This window comes from Staurois parvus, unplaced genomic scaffold (assembly GCF_062004578.1).
Source record: "Staurois parvus isolate SC_StPar_1 unplaced genomic scaffold, SC_StPar_1.0 ptg000264l, whole genome shotgun sequence".
Taxonomy (NCBI): domain Eukaryota; kingdom Metazoa; phylum Chordata; class Amphibia; order Anura; family Ranidae; genus Staurois; species Staurois parvus.
In genome coordinates, this window is record NW_028318060.1 from 6,247,730 (window position 1) to 6,273,394 (window position 25,665).

General features: G+C 39.2%; 1 protein-coding gene across 2 annotated transcripts in view; it reads left to right on the forward strand.

Moving 5' to 3' along the window:
* Positions 1-25,665, forward strand: part of SMAP1 (small ArfGAP 1) — a 369,562-nt gene that overhangs the window by 167,256 nt on the left and 176,641 nt on the right. The window contains exons 5-6 of one of the 2 annotated variants that reach the window (XM_089681336.1): positions 2,464-2,541; positions 13,678-13,758. In XM_089681336.1, the coding sequence (XP_089537462.1) occupies positions 2,464-2,541; positions 13,678-13,758 (159 nt within the window). The remainder of the gene's footprint in view (positions 1-2,463; positions 2,542-13,677; positions 13,759-25,665) is intronic. The other variant, XM_089681337.1, reaches the window with a different exon arrangement.

A 25,665-nucleotide genomic window follows, 5' to 3' on the forward strand; every position in this document is an offset into this window, starting at 1 on the left:
TGCTTCTGTCCTTTTGTATCAGATAAAATTAAATCAAATGTCAAATTCCCATTAAAGCATTGTTTACTCTAGAAAACTTCTTCAGGTTGAATTAAAGGATGCCCTGGTCATTTTTAGTGTATTTGTTACTCCAGAAGCAGGGAAAACGGAGGTGGTGAAACTGGGTATAATCTGTATCCCTGCTATAATACCTGATAGATTTTGCACTGTCAGAGCTTTAAAATAGGTAGGCAGACATTAATTTCAAGAAGCTTATGCTAATATGTCTTCTGTTTTAGATACTTCAATATCTCTTTGCTAACTTGTTACTGAATTTTATCTGTTTCATCCAACTTTTGAATAATCCACTTATTGCATGCTCTAGACCAGAATTATCCTGACCCAAGAAGAACCCATACAATCAGTTTTAGGCTTCGGGAAACCCTTAGTAAAACCAATTCATTATGGGTCAATGGCAAAAATGCCCCTTGCATTGGTGGTCAGTAGGAAGAATGCAACCCTTACAGTGGTGGTCAGAATTTCACCATTACAGACAGCTTAAAAAACGTGTCATGTATTTTGCTTTTGTGCTGCACTACGCAAGACTAAAATCGGGCACCCCCCACATCTACATTTGCCCCATCCCTTTCTTGTTTAAGATCCACCCCTTCATCTGTAAATGCCACCCCTTCCTCTTTAGACTCCACCTCTTCCTATTAGAGGTCCACCCACTGACACCAACGGTGGGGCGCTATTCCTCCCACTGACACCAACGGTGGGGCGCTATTCCTGCCACTGACACCAACGGTGGGGCGCTATTCCTCCTGTCCAGGTTCCCTCCCTCTCCCATCCACAGCCAGCATACCCGGCTGCAGCACATGCTCTGCACTTACCTTACCAATCAGCTGTCTTCCTTCTCTGGCTGCTCTCCCTTCTTCACCGGCTCCAGCTGGCCCCTCACTCTATCTTCTTTGAACTAAGCGCTGCCGCTCGGCTCCTCCTCTCCAAGCTCTGCTTCCTCTCCGGTGATTGGCTGCCTGTGTACCTTTCCTGAGCTACATATCCGGTGGCCAATCACCAGCGAAGAGGTGGAGCTTGCAGAGGGAGGGACAGGTTTCCATAGGCTGCCCAGTGATCCTGGGGGTGTGGCCAGATGAGAGGGGTGGCATGTCAAGCGCCCACATCAGGTTCAAGATCCAGGAAGATGAAGACACCAGACGGACACAGTCTGCACCCCTCCAGCAGCGCTTCGTTGACCGGATTGAAGTGGGCACGGAGTCGTGGACACGGGTAAGACACAGAAGCCCCTGTCCCTTTCCCACGGAAGTGTTCCTTCTGTGGGAAGGAGTGGGCGCCGCCGCACCACCCCCCTGAAAAGTGCTGCCCTAGGCAAACGTTTTTTTTGCCTCACGGCAAATACGCCCCTTAGTGTTGGTCCTGGAACAATGCAAGAACAAGGGGAGGCCAATCAGTCATAGCTCAATGAACTCCTAGCTACCTCTGTAGGAACCCTAGGGTTCCATGAAACTGGTTGAGAATAGCTTCTCTAGAATGTGAAATAATAAATAGAGAGTAAACAAGCTTCTGTTACATCTCGCATCAGATATGCAGACCCAGGATTTACCACCAAGAGTCCCCAAAAGATACAATTAATTGTGAGGTGCTTTTGCGATCCAGCATCTATCAAAAAATTGTAATGTCTGCTTTGGATTGACTGACCCTCTAAAGTCCCATTCAGGCCCTCCAAAAAAGTGTGAAGTTGAGGGAAAAGGGACCTGTCACTAGCACCCTTTTGGACTTACCATGCCTTGTTCTGTACTGTCTATGTGGAGCTTGCCATCTCAGTTAAGGAACATGGCTTTGTTTCCTTAGGTCAGAGCTTCCCCTGATGACCGATGTGCTGATTAATGTTGAGCATCCCAGTATGACATCAATAAGTAAAAAAAAGTATTTATTTCCTTTGATACTCAGCTCCATCTAGTGGCCATATTGCAGTGTTTTCCTGATTGACACTATTCTAAAGTAAAATGTGCGATCTGGGGAGAAAATGGTCTAATAACATTTGTTTTTGCCCCTATTTGCACAGAACAAATGTACACGCAGTCTTATTGCCATATTACCTATGTTTTTGTGTTGAAGCAATTGCCCTGCTTGATGCAATGCTTTTCAGTGCAAATCTAAAATATTGGATATGTTAAATCTTTTGTGTCAAATATTCAGCATTATTACACAATCTTTTGAAAGGGGGAAAAAAAGAACAAATGTTCATATTGTATGCTGCATATATATCAGCAGACAGGTAAGTGTTCCTCTTGCATGCTCCAATCAGAATACTTCATTTGGACTCTTCCTGGGTGACTTTTTCCAGGTGCTCTTTACCAAGTGAGAAAATAAGATCATATGCTGCTTTGCCTGCCTAGTCGTTTACTAATTCTGATCATCTGTCTTGCTTCTCTTCTTATGCCTTTCATCTGCTTTGTACAGACGTCCTCTTCTGATGCTGTTCAGCCTTCGGCATCCTCTCCTTCTCTGCAAGCTGCTGCTGATAAAAGCAAATTGGAGGTATATCATTTTCTGCTGTGAAATTTGCAGACAGTCAACATGTTGTAATATGCAGAAGTGTTTTTCTTTCTTCCCAATCTGGATATGTTCTACAGTTTAAAAAAATTGACATAAGCTTTGTTTTCTTTATGCCTTAATTTATCAGTTTAAACCTTCTTTAGCTATCTCTCACCCAAAACTATATATACATAGCCATGTACAATGAATTAAATTTCTGGTTTCTCTCTTCGTTGACCGATGACCATATATTGTATGGCCATGTAGCCAAACGGCTCATGTTATCAGTATTTTCCTCCAAAAGATATGGTAATTACTGTTGTAGTGACCTATGTAAGATCAAGAGACTGTAAACATGTTACCCGTCGCTGTATGAGAAGCACTAAGTTTGTGTGCCATTAGGTCTCTTTCACAATGATCCATAGCAAAAAGGTGGTAAAAAAAAGCATATGCAATTTTACCTCAATTGTGGTGCATTTTTCACAGGACATGTGACTCAAATGCATCAAAAATGCTACACTGGTGCATTTTTTAAATATGTATTTTATTTGTTTGTTATGCGATCTCAATGCATTTCAATTGGGTGGTGCGTTTTTTTTAACTCAAAATATGCCCCAAAAATGTGTCAAACAGGATTCTTCACACTGCAACGGAAGCGCAATGGCCAGTGTAAAGACATGCATAGACACACACATACATATAGAAATACATAGGGAAGCATTTTTCTTCAGCTTTTCTTGCGCAAAAACGCTTTATCCTCAGTGTGAAAGCAGCCTTAATCAACACTGTACTTTAACTATGAATGGGGTAATTACTTTATGTTCCAAGGTATTGAGGATTACCCTGTATGTTAGCTGCTCACCTGATCTGTTTGCGCTCACTTATCCACCCTTTAACACTGTACTTTGGCACAAAATTCAGCTTCTAATCCACAACCATTTGACATCCCTGTATATTCAGACATCATTATTTTGTTATGTGTTTTTTTTTAGTTTAAGGCTGACACTGAAATCAACAACATTTTTCTTAGATACATTTTAAACTTAATCAAACGAGATGCATCACTTAAAGAATGAACGTATTTACAGTGGTTTCTTAAATACATTATGAATGTGATGATCTATCACCCAGTAAGGCGTTCTTTTTGGCACTGGAGCTGCTGGGTATGTAATATTTCTGTCTTCATTCTGTTTGATTTTATTGAAGTGCCTGAAATATTGTTTCTTCCTCCTGAGCATTGCCACAGAGAATACTCAGTAGGTTTATGCTTAAAGGCAGCTTCTGTCACTAGTCATCCATGTTGGTAGGCAGAATCTGACAAAAGTGTTGTACTTCTGCCTCACTTACTTAATCTAGAATATTTATAACTGCAGTCTAAACATTGGTGCGTTTCTAAATCTGATGTGCCACCAGTCAAAAGGCTTGATTTGACAGTGATATAAACATGCTCTGAGTAACTGAAAGTGGTTCTAATGCTTTGAGGTTTTTTTTATCTTAATGCTTTCTATGCATTAAGGTAAAACAAACTTTTGTGCTCAGTACCCCCCCTTTCCAAGCCAACCTACCTCCTCCAATACTTACCTGAGCCCAATCTCGATCCAGCGGTGTGCATGTGAACATCGGCTTTCTCTTTTGTCCCCCCCTCCTCACTGGGCAGTTTGATAGGAGCCAGAGCCATTGACTCCCACTGCAGTCAATCAGATTCTGTGGCAAGGCGGCTGTGTCAATAGATGTCAATAGCAGGTTGAGTTCCCAGCACAGCTAGAGAACTGATCAGAGTGTTTTTCTGCTTAGTGTGGTCAGTTTTTATTAGAAAAGCAGAGGTACTGACAGGAACACCAGGGATTTCACACCACAATACTAAGAAAGCAGGAAGTGTTGGGTTTACATATTCTTTAATCCTAAGGCCCCATGTACACAGGACACTTCTGAACGATAGAAAATGACTGCTGGAAAACGTAGGTTGCAAAACATCTGTTTAGCCGCGTTTGCATAACGTGTTTATGTGCGTTTTCTTTTAGAAGCGTTTTTTAAAGATACGCACAGGAGAACCTCCCAAATGCCCAGAATGCACTGAAAAGTGGTAAATTATTAACTATTTCAGACTGTTTCAGAGAAATACACAGAGTAGAAGCAGAGACAGCAGTACATGTTGAAATTAGCTTAGGGGTGAGTTGCTCATTAACATTTCTTTTGTTTCTAAGAGTGGGAAAGGTGTCTGGTGGAGTGAGTCAGGCCATGGGGCCCAGGGTCTTCATGAGGAATTTGAGGTGTGAATGGTCATTAACATATCTTTTGTTTCCAAGGGTGGGAGAGGTCTGAGGTATGAATTGGTCATTACAATCTGTGACAAGCTTGGTAGGAACATCCTGTTTTCAGTATTTTGTCCATCTGAGTACCTTGAAAAGGCTTTGCATGCATGACTGTTTAAGGCAAGTTTTCTGTGTTCAAAAAAATTACTGTAAACTCAAATGCCTGTAAACTAAGATGTGTACATGGACACATAGGAAAACATTAGGGTGAGTTCAGGGGCTGCTGAAAAAAACGCTGAACAGCTCCTAAACGTGAGTTTTTCAGCTGCCGTGTACATGAGCCTTAAATATGCACTAAGCTTTTTATACACCGTAGCACATCAGTCATGCACACTAAATAGCTCCCTCCCTGTTTCCTTCACTGTACCTATACTTTAAACATCTCTATCTCCTTCAGTTTTTTCTTCTCTGCCTTTCTGTTGGTATTTTTACTCACTTTCTATATAATGTTAGCCCTGACTATCTAAAAGGCTAATATTGGACTTTATATCTAGAAAGTCGTATTTACTTGTTTTCCACAAACCCACTGTATACTGTGTGCAACATTCCAACTGTTGTGGACTGCAAAGAAGTATTTTCATATGATGCCTTGTATACCTTTCTTCATATATTGGAAGGCCTGTACCGTCCTATTATTTATATAGATCTATAGATCTCCTTATATTGATCGTGTTACTTGTGTGTGTGTTTGTGTTTTTGTATGGAGAAGCAGAGGTCACAGCATATGTCCGGATTCAGGAGAGCTCTGATCCAAGCCCAACCATGGTTTCATCATGGGAACCAGACTCATGCTTTGAATTCAAGGTAGCACACCCTCTACAAGGATGTGCTTAGTTCACTTTTCATGTCTGCGGTTTACAACCACTTTAAGTATACATACTTCTTGACATGCTTTATACATTTATGCATTGTTACTGTAGGTTTGTTTTCTTGAAAACTGTTGTTCTAAAAGGAATCTACTGTTAAGCTGGCCAGAGATGGATCTAATATTGGCCTGTTCAGGGACCAGCTAAATTTCGATCCATGTGTGGCTACTCCTGCTTGACAGAAGTCTCTCTAACAATCAACTTCTGTTGAACAGAGCCCCTCTGTCAGGATACAATGACTCACCAGGGAGGATTCCTATATTCACCTTGCTTGTTTGAATGGAGGAATCCTTTTGTTTTGTTCAGCCCACTGGCTGAATTACAAAAAAAAAAACGGACCCATCTATGGCCAGCTTAAGACTTCAGTTCAGCAACAGTGCCACAAAGTCCTACAGTTTATAAGTGAGCTGTAAGATATGCTATGCTAGAAAAAAATTATCATAGTTTTACAATGTATATTTTAGAGATTCCCTTTTGGAGCTGGTTAAATAACAATCTTTGTAATTTGCCTCGTGTTTTTTTTTTTTTGCTTTTTTTTTCTTGATCGTCTGCTTCTTGTAGTAGCCATAATACTGTATTTTTCTAAAATACCACACTCAGAAAAGTACTGCATTATTGCTACAAGAGGGAGATGACAATCATTGGAAATTAACATATTGCACACTCTATGAAGATTATTCCTAATGGCTATGCAAAAGCTTACGACATTAGCACAATGACCTTTTTTTTTTTTTTTTTTTTTTTTTAATAAATAGACCCCTTAAATGCATGTAAAAAGCACTTTGAAGCTGGAGCTAACTCCCATCTCCCATCCCCTCTCAGCATTGCATACTGCAACATGCCTGAACCCAAAAAAATAAAACTTGTTTCCCATGATGAAAGTTAGAAATGATAGAAACTGAGCTATTATGATAGGATGTTGGGACAGGGTTTTAGTGACAATTTTTTCAGGTAGACCTACTTTTATTGGTAGGAGAAATGTGAAGCTTGATAAATGTCTGCATGAATTGTAGTTGGTGATTCAACAGCTGCTTACGTAAGCCTATGCTCTAAGTTAGAACTGTGATCCAGTTTCATATGAAAGTGGTTATGAACTGAAAAGGTTTTTAACCGTTCCAATACAGGCGCGCCCCCCAATTCCCCCCCAAACATTCTCTCTTGATTCAGCGCAGCACCCCTGCTCTCTTCCTTGTCTCACATGAGACTTTAAGGGCAGCAGGAGCCATTGGCTTCCACTTCTGTCAGTCAAATTCTGTGAGGAGAGAGCAAGGGATGTGGCCAAGCCATGCTGTGTGTGTCTATGGATGCCCACAGCACTGGTTCAGGAGTGTGTCTGCATGGGTACACCCTTAGCACGCAATGTGCTGAGGGAGCACATCAACCAAAGCTGCTCCAGGTGAGTAGTATGAACCTCCAACTGACCACTATGGATGAAGGTGCACACACAGCACGTCTGTAATTGCACAGAAAAATATAGGATCTGGAATACGCTGCAGTTCTTCAACTTTTATTAGTACTTTTGTAAGATCATCAAATACAGTGTTGGGAATAAAGAGGTTAACACGTTTCACCCTTAAGACTAGTGCTTACTCATAACCTCACATAAAGAAAAGTAGACTACATATGCACACCTCATATGACTGCGGAACTGCCCTCACGTGGTCATGGGTCTCCTGCCTGCCACTAAGGTCGGGAAGCACAGAATTTCCAATTAACCAGGTGGTACCGTTTCCACTACACATCATACAATCACATCGTATAACATTGGTTTACCCTGAAAAAATCACCAGAAGGAATACTTCATACACCTATACATAATGAGACTTATTAAATGAAAATGCTAAATCACATAGCAGGTTTACTATATACCCTCAAACAGGGGTAAGTATAACTAGACGTAAGGATCAAAATCCTGGTGAATTGGCTTATACTTTTATTAATCTCAAAACACGCATGGAATAAAGACAGAACCACCACCTCAAAAACAGACCCCCCCCCCCCCCCCATAATATAGAGAGAGAGAGAGAATACACTACTCAAAAAAATTAAAGGAACATTTTTGAAAACGCATCAGATCTCAATGGGGAAAAATATGCTGGATCTCTATACTGATATAGACTGGGCAATGTGTTAGGAACGTAAGGATGCCCCATCGTTTCATGGAAATGAAAATTATCAACCTATAGAGGACTGAATTTAAAGACACCCCGAAAATCAAAGTGAAAAAATGATGCAGCAAGCTGGTCCATTTTTGTTTAATTGCAACAACTCAAAATGGTACTGGGGATGCTCCTAATGAGACAACGGATGGTGTCCTGGGGCATTTCCTCCCAGATCTGGACCAGGGCATCACTGAGCTGAGCACTGAGGTGCAATCTGGCGGCGTCGGATGGACTGAAACATGATATCCCAGAGATGTTATGCTGAATTTGCAGTATCTCACAGAAGTCAGTACACCCCTCACATTTTTGTAAATATTTTATTCTATCTTTTCATGTGACAACACTGAAAAAATTAAACTTTGCTACAATGTAAAGTAGTGAGTGTACAGCTTGTATAACCGTGTAAATTTGCTGTCCCCTCAAAATATCCCTCCCCGGAGTTATTTATATATATATATATATATATATATATATATAAAAAAAAACCACACAATCACATTCACTCTTTTCCTATTTCAGGTCGTGTGCCCTCTACATAATTTATACATATTTAATCCATACAATCATAATCTAAAGGTGGGCTAAGTGTCATGGCATCCATTATAATGGTATACCCCATACATTCTCCTTAGGAAACAATACAGACCTTTTATGTTCTATCAAAAGAAGAATAACCAAGCATGTCAATGTGTCGGCTAAGAACCACACATAGAAGACTGACATACTGAAGGGTTGAATGCCTCCAATGTGGAGGTGTATTCATTATTCATAAAAATGAGTAAGTTGCCATTCAAAATGAAGGCCTTCTGGGGTTCTAGTCTTTAGATGAATCCAATGCACTTTCCGTTTACATAATATCCTAATGCAGTCTCCCCCTCTTTTAGGAGTGGTGACTTTCTCTATCGTCCGTACATGGATGGCCATGATATCCCCCCATTTTTCTCATTAAAGTGTTTGGCTACACTAGTGTCATGTTTTTTAAATGTACCATATACCTGATCCCTCAGCCAGTCTCGTGGCCACCTAGTCATGCTTACCACATACTGTACAGCACATTCTGCCCACGTGATTAAATATATCACATTCTGTGTGTTAAAATTTAAAAACGATTATATTCCTAGCCACTACTGGTGGACCTAAACTTGTCATGTTGTATGGTTCTGGGACAGCAAGGGCACTCATTAGGTGCACATTTAAAGTTACCTTTTAAAGGATAGCCAATGTGTACAACTCGCTTCCACACTTAAAAAGCTCATGGAAAGATGTTGACCCAAAGAGGGAGCCCTTCTGCAGACTACCTTGACAACTTTGTCTAAAACTTTTGCATATGTTTAATTCTCATATGATTGCGAATCCACACTCACCTGGTCATAGGACTCCTCCCCGCCACTAAGTTTGGGAAGCGCGGAGTTTGTCAACCAGGTGGCGCACTTCCCAGTACACATACATACAGATATACAGTCACATCGAATAACGCATGTGACCCCCACCCCATGTGACCTAAATGTCACCTGGGGCGGGGTCACTCGGGTGTTGTCCCCGGGTGGCCCCACCCCTTAACTATTTAAGAACTGTCAAACCACCAGAGCAGGCAGAAGGCTGGAAGCCATCGTCGGAAACGGAGCCTATTTTTAAAATTCTCTTTCCGGGTCAGCGGCGGTGGTGACGGTGGGCATCGTGATTGACGTTGGATCTACTGCAGGGGACATTCTTTTAGTTTTTTCTTTTAATAAAGGACATGTCAAAGACCGTGTCCTGTCTTTTTTTTTTTTTTTTTTAGTGAATGAGTAGGGGTACCCTTGTTCCCCATACTCATTCACATGGGGGGCTGGGATCTGGGGGCCCCTTCCAGATTCCGATAAGCCCCCTGCCCGCAGACCCCCCCATTATGGTGCCAGTTTTTAAATGTAATTACCAGTTTTTTTTTCACTACACCGTGTTCCAAATGATTATGCAAATTCTATTTAAGCATCACAAAGATGAAATATTTTTCAGGGCTCTTTTGATCACTGAAAACAATCTTGGACACCTGTGATAATTAGATTGGCCGGTGAGCCCAATTTAAGGAAAAACTACTAAAGGAGGGTGTTCCACATTATTAAGCAGAGCACCATTTTCAAGCAATATGGGAAAGAAAAAGGATCTCTCTGCTGCCAAAAAGAGTGAAATAGTTCAATGCCTTGGATGAGGTATGAAAACATTAGATATTTCACGAAAACTTAAGCGTGATCATCACACTATTAACCTCCTTGGCGGTATGATTCTTTCCGATTTTTTTGTGCTGAAAGCGGTACCATTTTTTTGCATGGAAATATGTAGTTTTTTATTGTAGGCTGTAATTTTTAGGAATAACTCACTGAAATCTGTCCGAGCAAGAGTCTATTAAACATTCCTGATATGATAAAATTTTAAACACGAAAACATAAATTATAATTTAATAAATAATCATAAAAAATAATATAATAATACATTTAATTCAATAATATAATCAAACCAAAAACACTGAAATTTGAATTACAGAGGCAAATTCGTACATTGCTGAGCAAAGTCGCAAAATCGTTTCCAGTGTCTGATGACGAATTTCCCTACGAATCATCACTCAATTCTGCAAGTGGTTCTGATTTACTATCGCTGTTCTAAAACCGTTTTTGACGTAAAGGGACGCTTTTTGGACGCCATGGACTTTTCTAAGTTTCCAGGCAGAAAGAACATTCAAAATGCAGGCAGGGCACAGGACAAAGCAGTAGGGACAAAATATATGTGAAATGCATTGAAATGGCAATGACAGCAAAAATGAAATTTTTTTAAAAAATTCAAATTTCCCGCCTGTACGTCCCGACGTCACAGGGACCGGAACACAGAAGCCGGATGCTGGCATCGGCTGGAGGAGATGGCCGGAGACACTGCAGGGGACACATCGCAGGAGCGAAGGACAAGGTAAGTGCTGCAGGGACCCCCAGAGCAGCGCCTCATGGTAAGCCCGAGTGTAGCTCGGGGTTACCGCTTTTGGTATAGAAATTTTACCCCGAGCTGCACTCGGGATTACCGCTAAGGAGGTTAAGAGATTTGTGGCTGATTCAGAGCACAGACGGGTTCGTGCAGATAAAGGCACATTGAGAAGGATTTATGCCAGATCCATGCATTGGATCAAGAGAGCAGCTGCCAAAATACCATTACATAGCAGCAAACAGATATTTGAAGCTGCTGGTGCCTCTGGAGTCTCACGGACATCAAGGTGTAGATTCCTCCAGAGTCTTGCAGCTGTGCATAAACCTTCTATTCGGCCACCACTAACCAATTCTCACAAGCAGAAACGGCTGCATTGGGCAGAAAAATACATGAAGACTAATTTTCAAACATTCCTGTTCACTGATGAGTGCCGTGCAACCCTGGATGGTCCAGATGGATAGAGTAGTGGATGGTTGGTGGATGGCCACCCTGTTCCAACAAGGCTGCGATGTCAGCAAGGTGGTGGTGGACTCATGTTTTGGGCCGGAATCATGGGAACAGAGCTGGTCGGCTGCTTTAGGGTCCCCGAAGGTGTAAAGATGACCTCTGCAAAGTATGTGGAGTTTATGACTGACCACTTTCTTCCCTGGTACAGAAGGAAGAACTATGCTTTCCGTAATAAAATCATCTTCATGCATGACAACGCACCATCTCATGCTGCAAAGAATACCTCTGCATCAATGGCTGTTATGGGGATAAAAGGAGAGAAAGTCATGGTGTGGCCTCCATCCTCCCCTGACCTCAATCCTATTTAAAACCTTTGGAGCATCCTCAAGCAAAAGATCTGAGGGTGGGAGGCAGTTTACATCCAAACAGCAGCTCTGGGAGGCTATTCTGACATCTTGCAAACAAATTCAAGCAGAAACTGTCCAAAAACTCACAAGTTCAATGGATGCAAGACTTGTGAAGCTGCTATCAAATAAGGGGTCCTATGTTAAAATGTAACGTGACCTGTTAAAATGTTTAAAAAGTTAAAATGTTGTTAAAAGTTTGCTTGAAATAGCTTTTGATTTCAGTAAATATGCTGCAAACACAACAAATGACAATTTTCAGTTCTTTACAACCTATAAAGTGTTTTGAAACTTACTGTGCGCAATAATTTGGAACAATGCATTGTAAAGTTTTATGTTTAAAAAAATACTGTTATTAGGAGGTTTGTTCAATAAAATTTGAATTGTACTCTTAATAGTTGATAACATGAGAATTATGCTGACTATTATTTACATCAATTTATTTAGGTATATGAGAATAATATCATTTGCATAATAATTTGGAACACGGTGTATAGCTCATAAATTCAGCTGTCACTTTCCCCCAGCTAAAAGAGTTTTTCTTTTAGTTTATTTCCCCAAGTTAAGAGAAACAATGTTTCCTTTTAGTTTCTTAAAACAAAGTTTCCGTTAACTCCGGGAAAGTGATTGCTAATTCTGTGAGCTATAGTGAAGAAAAAAAAAGCCGGCAATTGCATCAGCACTGACAACACTTCGTATTGCGAAAAAAAATTTGTAAACTGAGGCATTATTTTTAATGGATTTTCATTCGTAAAACAAAAATTACGTTAACCGAGGCGTTTGTAAACCAAAGTTTTACTGTATTTATTACACACAAGTAAAATAGTGTGGACATATCTAAATTATATTGAGGTATATATTGGCCAGGTATAGAAAAAATGGAGATCTTCTACGGTGCACAGTAGTTTGTGTTTGTAGATATGTGAGTCTAACGTTATAATATGGATTTTGTGGGGGCACTCTCCCTTTACCCAGGGCTTCCAATTATAAGCTACATATAGATCTGGTTGAGGGCACGTTTTATTGCAGTGTGAGTAGCATCTTCCATCTTGGCTCACACAGCATGAAGAAATTTTATATATATGATAGGGGTCTGTTTTTGTGGTGGCGGTTTTGTTTTTTTCCAAAAGTATATCTTATTTTTTCAGAGGTTAATAACCTATAAGTCGGTTCACCAGGATTTTGATCCTTTCATCTAATTATACTTACCCCTGTCTGAGGGTTTATAGTAAACCTGCTATGTGATTTAGCATTTTCATTTAATAAGTCTCATTATGTATAAGTGTATGAAGTATTCCTTCTGGTGACTTTTTTTTTTTTTCTTCTTCTGGGTAAACCAATGTTTTATATGATGTGATTGTATGATGTATGTATACAGGGAACTGCGCCACCTGGTTGACTGAAAACTCTGTGCTTCCTGACCTTATTGGCGGGGAGGAGTTCCGTGACCAGGTGAGGGCAGTTCCAATCATATGAGGTGTATATATGTAGTCTAATTTTCTTTGTTTATGTGAGGTTTATGAGTAAGTGCTAGTCTTGAGCGCAAAATGCTTTTAACTTTTCATTGCTCCTGACACTGTATGTGATGATTTTATGGAAGTACTAATAAAAGTTGAAGAAGTGCAGCAGATTCTGGATCCTCCTTTTTTTTTTCTGTTGCTAAGAGAACACTCACAAGGAAGGAAGAACGGACTGTGTGGTTTTTTTGTTGTTGTTTTTTTTTTTTTTATTTAGAAATGCCTTTACAGCCACTTTAACTGATGGGGTGAAACATGGTTTATGTATTTTTAGGCTTAGCTTAGTCCATGATATTGAGAGGTTGTTCCAACTCTCCTTTTTTTTTTTTCTTTTTTTTTTTTAAAGAAAAACTTGGTTAAAAATGTTACATTTTGTGATTTTACTCTTTTTTTTAAAAAGTAGAACCTTCTTGTAAGCATTCATCTACTTTAAATCGTTTTTTTTTTTTCCCTAATGACTATCTTTTTCAATCGCTTATTAGAAAGAAAAGGAGAAGAAAAGGGAAGACAAGAAAAAGGAGAGAGAGCCCGAAAAACCAGTGAAATCGTCTGGTGTAGAGAAGGTAAGAATGAAATGTTTTATTGGAGGAGTCCTAGTTTCTGCAGCCTGGTGGCATTCTTATTCTCTGTACAGAAGGCTGTTGGGTCCATGCTGTGCTGAATTCTCAGCTACAGAAAAAAGGAAAGATTAAATGCTCAGACTCTGAAGATTCTCAGTATGTTAGCCACTCATTTGTTTACACTATTTATAGAAATAATAGCACAGAGAGCTATGTTCCTGTTCACTAGTCATTCCTGTCGCCCACAATATTGTGTTTTCATGTTAACTTATAACACTATTCTTTAAAAAAAAAAAAAAAAAAAAAAAAAAACCTTTTAGAATTCCACTATTCGAACTGTCAATTCCTGCAAAGAAATTTGAGTGGTTTTCAAAGGGGTTTTCTAAAATGAATCACTGCTTCTGACTTGCTTGGTTTCCTGGAGATAGATTTTATTAGATTATAATTTTCAAGACAGGATGCAAAAATGCTGCTTAATCCCAAAATTGGGTAATCTGCATGTCCTGATTTATATGGGTAACTTGTATATATTTTACTTTTCTCAGGACTAAAAATAATGTTTTTATTTTTTGTTTTTAGCCAGAAAGTCTGTAATAATGCATATACATTTTCAGATTTACTGCTTGCAGCTAGCAGGACATACACTTTAAGGTATGATTCACACTGGTGTACTGTGTTTTGGCTGCAGCGTGGTTGTATGTGCATTTTTTACACACATTTTTAACCATTATCCCTTTGACTTTTATTGGGTTGCGCTATTTTGGTGCGTTTTCTGAAAGCACAGCAAAAGTCTGCAATGTTCCATCTTTGGTGTGCATAGAAGTCAATGGGAAAACTGCTACAATCGCTCCTAAAACACCCATGAACTGTGCATACACCTACATTGTAGCCTAGACGCACCACACCAGTGTGATCCAAGCCTTGGGCAGTTCTCCACTTCTTCTGCTGAGTCATTAACTTCTGTGCAGCGATTAACCTGCAATATGATGTCTTGTAATTCATTCGATATTCATTTTATTGAAAATATATAAGCAAAGAAGCATACTTTCACAAAAGAATATGCCACGTTTAGAAGGCACAGGATATACAACATCCATTGTTACAAGATAAGGAAGATGCGAAATACAAAGAATAAAGTATTCAACGGTGAATGCATATATAAACATCAGAAAGAAGTGAACAAAAACTACCCTAAAGCAGTAGTACATACAACACTATATTCGCAAGTATAGAATTGTCATTTAAACGTTTACCTGAGACACACAGAAAGTTACAACAAATAGCAAGGTGTTAATGCATCCGTTGGTCTGACATATTATGATAGCAATCCAGTAAGGTCACCAATCCAAATATAAGCAAATGACAAAACATTATTGGGTCCAAATGCAAGGGGTATATTATAGCAAAGAGACATCAATTAAATAGAGAAGAGTGTCACTAGTATCATTGGTCTCCAATCAGGGACCCCAAAGTTCAGAGAACTTTTATGGGCACCCTTTTGCTTCATACGTTAATTTATATAAAGGCAGGCTCTGGTTAATAATTCAATTCCACAAGTCAATATGTAGTGGTTCAGGTTATAGTCATTGTAAAGCATTTTGTTTTCCTAGCGTAATATAGGAGTAACCGGAGGAACTGCTTATCTCTAGCTGTAATGTCTACCTCATGAGATATACCCAATAGGCATCATTTAGGACTGTATACATTTAGTAGATCAAAAGGAGTTGAAATAAATTCATTAATATCCAACCAAAAGGTTTGGACTTTGCCACAAGACCAAACCATGTGTATAAAGTCCCCCAGTTCCTTCTCACATTTATGGCATGTAGGAGTGTCTCATTTGTGCATTTGAAATAGACGCTTTGGCATGTAGTACTTTCTATGCAAATGTCTTAATTGGATTAGCGGAAATTACCATGCCAAAATAGGAAGAGAGAGATTCCTTCCAGTTGTCTGTCTGGAGAAAGGTCAGGAATGTCAACAAACCATCGAAACTACATTTTTAACTATTTTGGTGGATGATCTATCCATGAATGAATAGTATCTAGAAATACCAAAAGGTATGCACCCCTTAACATTGTACTGGGACTTTTAAGGCAACACAAACACAGTAACATAGTTACATAGTCTGGCTGAAAAAAGACAAACGTCTATCCAGTACAATCATTAAAAAAAAAGTTATAATCCTATACCCACAGTTGATCCAGAGGAAGGCAAAAAACCTAGCAAAGCATGATACAATTTGCTCCTGCAGGGGAAAAAATTCCTTGCTGATCCCCCCCGAGAGGCAATCGGATGTTCCCTGGATCAAGTTTATCTAATAATGTTAGTAATTTATAATATAACATAAACGTGAATTATTTTATTACAAACATTTAAAGCATGCAAAACAAACATTAAAATCGCACATTAAGATAATGGCAGGGAAGCCTGTTAACTTGCTGCTGTTCTCCCTCTCCTGTGAACCAAGGAGGAAAAAGAGAGGGGCGAGTGAACTTCAGCTGAAAAACCTGACATGTTTCAGAACAGTCTTTCTTCAGGGGTAAGCTGAAGAGTGGGGATGGCCAAGAAACATTCTATAGCAGGGCTTGAAAAAGCCGCTCGCCAAATGCGAGGAGAAATTCTTGTGTGGCGAGCGACCAGCACAGATGATGGATGGAGCGGCTGCACCTGCGCTTCAAGCCTCATTGTGAAGCCGAGTTCCAGTTTCCAACTTCCGTTTTCCGGCTTCTTCAGCACCGCCATTACACTGGCAGCGCCGCTGAGGGGACAGGTGCAGGAGAGGTCCGCTCTCCGCTGAGAGGAGACACCCTCTCCACCGTCGCAGGGAACTCGAGGAGAGGTCCGCTCTCCCCCGCCGCGGGGGACACGAGGAGAGACCCACTCTCCACTGCCTTGGGGGATCACTGTAGAGAAACCACTGCACTGCCTTCACACAGAGCTCAGTGGCCTTAGTATACTGCAGTATACCTCTGAGCATAGGGCTACAAAATAACCTGTAAGACACTTGTTATTTGCTATTCCAAAACACATTGATTTTCTTTGTATAATTTTCTGCTAAAATACGACTGGACTTTAATAAACAAATAATAAAAATATAAAAGTATTATACAAAAACCAGTTTAAGGAAAAACTGCAATAATAACTGAAAATATGTGCTCGTTAACAAAAATCATATTAAAAAGTTTCTTTTTATCCACCTCCCGCCCGCCATATAGTAATATGACGGGCGCAAGGTGGTTCTCTCGTTCTGGGAGGACGTCATATGACGTCCTCCTATTCACACTGCGCATGCAAGGCTCGGGGAGCGCACAGCGCGGCGGTCGGCGGTGCGCTGTGTTTCTCAGACACAGCGGATCACGGAATGAGCCGAAGATGTTGGCTCGGTCATGTGATCAGCTGTTATCGGCATTTCTCTCCTCTCGAGTTGTCACGCTGACAGCTCGAGAGGAGAGGCGGTAATTGGCTTTCCGCGGAGGGGAATGTTTTGGTAATGAAAGGGTATTACAAGCTGCTACTGAAGTGGGTAAGATCAGTTTGTACAATTTATTAGTTTTTCTTTTGTACTACGTTCAAGGCTGATATTAGAAAACCTTATGGAATGCTATTAGTTAACCACAGATCTGAAGTGTATCACTCCTACTTCAAGCCTATGAATTTTTAATGTAGTTTTTGAACTGCATTCAGTATTAACTCTGCCCTGACTAACCTACCTGTTAGTGCAGCATTTTCAAGTGCCAGGATCTATGCTGCTCCCCCTCCTCCTCCTTCTACTCCTTTACAGATTACACAACAGACTGAAAGTTGAAATTGAAAAAGTTTTCCAGTTCTATATATTAGGTGTTGCTGTATTTGAGTGTTCATTTTGTGCTTAAATGCTGCAGCCTTGGCTTGATAGAATCTTCTTGGATACAGAAGATCCGATTATGGAGCTTATCGATTTGGCTTTGCTTTCATTGCAACTATCTTTTAATGCATATTTAAAGGTTATGTGCACTGTTAATAGTTGCTGGTGAAATGTCTGTTTGAGAATTGATGGCGCTTTTCAGTAGCATTGAAGTGTGAAAAGATCAGATTATTTTTCTCTTAGCCTGTTAAGTATTAAGCCAATATCATGTGAATCTCAGTTCATTGTTACAAACACATAGGTAGAAGCATAGACACCAGAAAACGTCATGAGACCACATTGTTATGCTGGCCATATCAATTTTTTTTCATGCAGTTGATGATTTTTGTATAGACATGAATGTCTAAAACTATCGTGCAATGTAGCATAGACTTTAGTAAAATTTCCTGCCTTAATTCAATCTTTTTAACATTAAAGGTGATTTCACACTAATGTAGTTCTGTTTTTCTGCACCATGGTTGTAGACTTACACTATATCCTGTGGGTTTAGTGTGCTTTCTGAAAGTCCATCAAAACCACAGGTCATAATGTAACTCTATGGCAAAGCTCCAGTAACCAGCATCAAAACCACAGGTGCACTGCATGTGCGGTGCGGGAAAACCATACTGCATCAGTATGAAAGCCCCCTTAAAATGTATAAAGTGATCAAAAATCAGATGTTTTGGAATTGGTCATTTGCTCCACAAACACTGTAGTTCGCTTAATCTTTTTAACCCACATGATTGCTGTTATTATCGCGTTGATTCTGCAAAATTGGTCTAAAACAAGAAATGTCAATTTAAAAGGGTTTGCTAATTGCTAGGTTTGACCAGAGTACAAAATGTCTATACAATGGTTTCAGTTATCAGTTTGTTAGAAGTATGGCTGGATCACGGAAATTGAACTTGCATCCTAAAAACTGATTTATTTAATTTTTTTGTTCATTAACAGACACACAGTTTAGTTATTCAGAGACAACTGGGTTAAACTGCAGGATGTTTTGGCAACCAAAAACCAGTATCCAGAATGGCGTTACCCCACCCACTCTCCACTTGCTTTCGTTTTTTGCTAGCGTCCTAGGAGGATGGTTGTGTTTTCTCTACTGAGAAAAGTTTAATTATTTTACTAGACAGTTGTTGTTTTTGAGGTTTTTTTTTTTTTTTTTTTTTTTTTTAATCAAGGCTTCATCTACATGAATCTACATATCTGAATATCTTCAACAATAGCTTTGGAGACCTAAATCCTGCTGGGCCAAAAAATATCTGCATGAACTGTGACCTTGAGGCATTGGGCTCTGCTTGTGGAAGCATCTCAACCAAGCTCTTTCTGAGATTTTAATTTTCTGTTTTTTTAAAAGGATTTTTTGACAGCTGTATGGCTTTAGCAAGAAATTGAGGCGAACTGGGATAAAGTCAGGATCTAATTAGATTAAATAACGCAATATATGCCATTGTCTCATCTGCAAAAAAACCCTGCTAACACAAAACATTCATTTGGAACAGATTTTGATGGTATGAGTAACATTGGATGACAGTTCCTTAACCTCTTAACCTGATCTACTGTACATAGTCACCGTTGCCATGGCAAATGAATCAACTACATAGGATGTTGCAGGTCAGTTATTCAAACAAAACAGGTTTAACCCTCTTAACAGTGTAAATCTGGACTCAAATGATATGGCATGGAGTTGAACATGCTTGTTTTATTTCCTTATTGTACACATGAATAGGTTATTCTCAACAAATGGCATATATGCATAATTAGTATTTTCAGTGCTCTGCAGTATCCAGAAAAAATAGTCGGGCACCTGCAGAATCTCTGTTTAGTTGTCTACCCATACCTCCTGTACTATAGAGCAGGAAGATCATCGAACTACAAGAGCAGTCAGCAGAGCCCTCACAGTTTGAGAACTACAAGCTGCCTGTTGCGGTGGCAGGCGGGACTTGTAGTTCATTCAATCACAGATCGCTGTGAATGACTGACATGGCAGCTTGGGTGAAACCCCGCGTGGCCACCCACTTTTTTAAATTGTGACAGTGGGTGCGAGGAGAAAATTCCCTGACCGCTTGCACAACGAGGGATCAGAGGGGCATTCGCAGGTGCTCCTTGGTTGCATGTTACATGTATCCTCCTTCATACTGGTGTAACACGTTAACAAAGGTGGACTTATCCTTTAAAGTGGTACTAAAGGTATTTTCTTACCTTCAATGCATTTCCTACGTTAAGGTAAAGAACTCCCCACTAACTTCATCCTACCACCGCCATCCCCCACCTAAACTCTTCAGTCATGTCTGCAATCCACGCGAACTGCAATGTGTAGGAAGAAGGAACAATCAGTGCTGGCAGGGAATTCAGAAGAGGCGGCAAGGGACTGCTCTTTGCAATACCATTGCACATAACAGATAACTATAACTTCTTTTTTTTAATTTGAAAACATTTGGCTTTACTATCACTTTAAGCTACACATCTGGCTTCTTAAAAATAACTGTGTGGTTTAGATTCTGTGGCTCTTGTGGGGAATAGGCTAGGAACCTTTGCACAAAAAAAGTATTTGCATAATCTGTGGGAACTTTAAAATCACTTTAAAACAAGCACTCATTCACCTCTGTAGCTATGAGAATTTTGGAGAAATTCAACTAAGTTTTCAGTAAAGGCACTGAAATCGCACCTTTTTTTTTCTCCTATAAGTTATAGAAGCAGATTTTTGGCAGTTTGCCAACCCTGTGTAATACTTGTAAGCTGTTAGAAACTGAGGGTTGGTTCACACCAGAATCAGGCGCTTGAAAGGCATTTTCTATCCATAACGCACTTCCATTGCAATATTCGGTGGGTGCCAATATATTGTTAATGGCACCATAAACACAGATTGCACAATGTGCAGGCACCATATCGCATGGCACGGTAGTACCATGCTATTTGGTGTGCTATGTTTTTCAACAGTAGGGCATGAATGGGCTGCCAAATCACACTGCAGGGGAATGCACAGGTCTGGTGTGAACTGGTCCTGAACTCTGACATTAGAGTCTTTGTTGTGATGTTTCGAGATAATTGAGAATGGATTACTTCACACTACATGTAGCTAAAAAGGTTAGGGGTTGTTTTAAAGCACTTATACTGTTTAAGGGTATGTAATTACTTTACTGTGCAAAGTCTGGGCACAAGTGCCCTGTGGGTTTGCACTAAAACTGAACAGTATAAGAAAAGACTAGAAGATCCCCAGGAGTTGAATTTATAGGGAAAGCTTTGTACTTCAATTGCTGCTGAAGCCCAGTACCTTGCAATAGATTTCTAATATTGTGAACTTCAACTGACTGCTGTTCAAGAGTTACAAGATATTATTTACACTGGCTAGGCATATTGCATACCAATATGGTGAGCTTTATGCCGTTAAATGCCATCCAAAAAATTATGTAAAAAATTAATGTGATGCATGGTTTGTCCACTGAGAAAACCGTGTATTGGTGCTTATATTTTTAAATCAGTTTTGATTGCAGAGTTAGGGCAGTATTACTGCTTTGCACATTTTTCTTTGTCATGTTTTGGCATTATCCCATATCCCCATATGTTCCTGTTTGGGTTTACTCCGGGTACTGTGATTTCCTGCCACACTCCAAAGACATGCTGGTAGGTTAATTGGCTACTCTCTAAATTGACCCTAGTGTGTATGAATGTGAATTGGGGACCTTAGATTGTAAGGGCAGGGACTGATGTGAATGTATAATATATGTAAAGCTCTGCTTAAAATCTACAGTGCTATATAAGTACCAGTAGTAATGGTAAGCAATCTGAGTTTAGGTCTCCAAACAGACTTAAAAAGAGAGAGAGATTTAGGAAAGAAAGCCGATGTCTTACAGTATAGGGAACTTCAGATTGCTTTTATGTTTTTAAGTTGTAATTTTATAGTTGTATTTACATCTTCGGGTATTATAGTGTAATTGAGAGGTTGCTTTTCCAAATTTAAATGTTAAAGTAGATAGCCTGCATACATAGGAAGCTGTTGATTGGGGTGGTGTTGATGCTGTTATCTATAACTGTGCTTTCACATTCACATATTGTTTTGCAGAATATAATGGCTTGTATAACACTTTACACAATATGTTTAATACTTTGTTACACCAAAGCAGTTATTCGTTGCCTAGTTATTAACCCCCTGAGACACTATTTAGTAACATTTTCAGCTGCAGTTACAGCCCTGAGAATTTTGGGGATCAGTCTTTTAGAAGCTCCATCTGGATCATGCAATTTTTAACTATTCTTGGCAAAATCACTCTAGCTCAGTCATTGGATAGAGACTAGGTGGTAAACAGCAGTTTTAAAACTCAAATTACAAATTGGATGGAGGTATGGGTTTTGACAGGCCGATTAGCAGTTGTGCCATATTCTTACCTTTTTTAATGGTGTAGCCGAACTTGGACAGGTGCTTCTCTAGTGTCTTATCCCAGACTCTTCTGACAGATTTGGTCTTCCTGATGCAATTTGTTTAGATTTGTTTAGTGCAAACTCATTTAAACTTGCATTGTACACCTGTTTATCCCATTGTAGAATTCTAAGAAACTGTTGGCCCACATTTCTCTTTGCCTGCCCTATATGTAAAATTCATATAATTCAAGTTGTAAGTAATCTGTACCACACAAGTGTTTCATTCTTCATTTTATAAGTTAACTGTACTACATATTTTTCCCTGTTCTTATTGCATGATTTGCTTTCAGCTGCTTCACATCTGTACTGTAACTATCAAGAAGGAGTGAGAACAATGAAAGCATTTACTTTATAAACCTTATTGATCCAGTGAGATGGATTTCTTAAAGCAGTTTGGCATGTTCAAAGAGTGGAGATTCACTTCACTTATCCAATTATTTCAAAAAAGCATATTCCTGTTTATTTCACATGTACATGATTGGATAAGTCTTGACTTTTTTTTCTTTTCTTCTTTTTGCTCAACTACTTTAGTAAATCAGCCTCATTGTCTTTGTTGTCAACAGCCACAATGATGAGTTTCATGCCACATTGCACCCATGTAATCACTGAGGACCATAAACTGGTAGAAGCAGGCAGCCACTGCCTGAATTTAGCTACAATGTAGTGAGCAATAAAGGCATGAGGTGCAGTCTGCTTTCCACTGTTGGTTGTCTGGAATGATCTATAACGTTGGTAGCAAGAGCTTAGCAATATTTTTTCCAGGGGCAGTCTGTTCCTAGCAGTGAACTCCAGCAATTGCATGTAGATTGTAGAACAGCAGAGAAATAATTGTATATGGATCTTTGCAGAGAAGCCATTGAGTCAAGCAGATATGTGAAACAGATGCCTCTCTTGCCTGCATTTACAGTACAGACACACAAAAGCTGAATCTAAATAAAATATTAACAATGGCATGGGCCTGTGATGACGGTCTTCAAAGCATGGAGAGAGTACAAGCAGAGGAATATGGTATATTTGCAACGTTGCTTGGTGTCCTCCTGTTCTATATAGCACTTTATAGAGTTGTTTAAAATATTTTTTTTGCCATGAAGATGGAATTAACCAAGTTAGAGTAGTTATTGTAGGCCACTAAAAAAATCTTGGATAATCTTTATAGGATATTGCACACTGTTTTTAAACCTGATGCAACTGTGTGTTGTTTTAAAATGTGCTCCAGTTGTGCACATTTGCTGTACAGTCCTTTTTCTGCATTTACTGCTGATTATTCCTGAGCCACAGCAATGGAATATCTGTAATTTGTAGTAATATAGAAAATAATTCAAGACCTTTATCCACAATTATTATGTGTAAAAGCCAGCATTACTTGTTTGTCTGATCTAGTGTGCTATGTAGAGTAAATGGTGACTGGTGATAAGCAATTGCTCCCTGGTGTAGCTGTCCATAGTAAATAGTCTAAACAGTACAGCTGTGTAGAATCCTAGCCTTCATTATATTGTGCTGGATAGACCCCATCTGTTAGCATTGGGGAAAAATTAGCTTTTTGAATTGTTAGTCTTTTCTTTCCTTTTATACAGCAAACTGTCAAGAGTATAACTCCATTTTTTCATGTCAAGGGACAAGAATGTTCAGCCTCTTTTGCTTCATTGTTAGATAAAAGCCTCAGAATGGCTGTTTTATAAGTATTTAATTGCTTAAGAGACTGAAAGGTGAAGAGTGTGTGCTTTGTATAGGGTCTTTTATTGATGAGATGCACTTTTATTTAACTGGCTTTTTTACCATTTATGCTATAGAGAGGGGAAGTTTTTATACATTTTTTTATGATACACTGTGAAAATGCATTATTCATCTTATTCAAGAATTAAGGTCCCAAACTCACATACATACACATACTAGGACCAATTTAGATATGAGCCAATTAACCCACCAGTTTGTCTTTGGATTATGGAAGGAAACCAGAGTACCCAGAGGAAACAGGCACAGGGAGAAAATTCAAACTTTATGAACCATGTTCTAGGGCTAGGTCATATTTCTCTCAAAATAGTCCAAAGTGTCTGTATTTGCATGCACGATTTCTAGATCCATTCATTTGGTATGGATCATGCTTTCACATTACTGGTTAATCGGTTAATCGCTAAAGCAAATAAGCAACAAAAAAAAGTTGAGATAGAAATACATTCAGGATTTCATGTAATATTAAGTAAAGTTTTGAAACGCAATGACATTGATCATGTTATCAATAGCTTGCTGGATATGTTCTTGGAGGTTAAAGTGGAACTTTAGTCAGAAAATGAAGTCCTGTTAGATCACCTATGATCTAGATCACCTATGCAGGCCCCTTTTGCAGATACAGCTATGTAAAACATTAAAAACAAGTGCCTATAGTGTTTAAATCCAGTAATACACTGTCTCATTCTGCTCTGCACATGCTTTGTTGCTTGCTATTTTAAGGCAGTGTGCCGAATTTGTAAAGGCCGATCTGCTGACAGCTAAAGATTTACTGTTGCTCAGGACTCTGGGCTTCAGCAAAATGGCAGCCTCCAGCAAGAAGAAACAGAAAACGTACTGGAGGCAATTTACAGCACACTAATTTTGATACCATAGTTATTAATGTGGAATGTATGTTTCTTACTAAAGAACATTATTTTTTATCAACTTATGGGTAAACTGCCACTTTAAGCCAACTCTAGAGTGGCAAGCACTCACTTTGCATTTGAAAGAAGCAAAAAATTGATTGCACAGAATAAATGTCCCATTTTGCTATGCTTTTCTTTGTTGTAGCATTTGCTAGTAATGCTGGCCATACGCAGCTTAATTTTAAGCATTTTTCCACCAACTTTAAATTGCCAAACCACTGAAAGTATCAGTGAAACTTAGTTTGCCCAAACCAAAAAGGCTTGCAACCATTTTTGGATCATTTTTGCAACCGAAAGCTAGTTAAAGTGCAAAGTGTGTAAAGTGACTGGAAATGTTCCATGTGTATGGCCAACATTAAGTTTGGTGTATTACAGTTGTCAAAAAGGAATTATACTCATGTTACCAAAGGCATTGTAAATCTGCTTTATGGCTTGTGGATCAGACATCTTTGTGTAGCAGGAGCCTTTCTGTCAGATGTTCCCATTTTTAGTGCAGCTTTGTTGAGCAGCTAGAATGCTAGCACTTGAGTAGGATTCAACCTTCTCAAGGCCTTGTATAGTCTCCAGTTGTGTGCACATACATTTTCATGTTTATTACATAAACATGTGCATTGTCAAGGACTGATTGTGTCTTGCTGGGTTTTTTGTCCAAGTAATGAAGCTAATAACATATACAGATGGCCAAACTAACCATAGAGCTTAGGAGAGGAAATTCACATTTGTTAAAAAGCTTTTTTACCCTGTATTCTATGTTTTTTTTAGATTTGGTCATTGCCTCATTTAGGAGACCTTTTTGTGAAATTTTGTATCTTTTTTTTTTTTTTTTAACTTTAGTTCGTGTAAGACTCCTACCGTAGTCTCCTCTTTTCTCTTTTATTGCGCTGAAGTTCTAGAACAATAGTTCAAAAAGTATAATCACATTGTACTATATAGTTAACAAAGTGTCCACATTTGGTGCTATAGTTTCTTTTA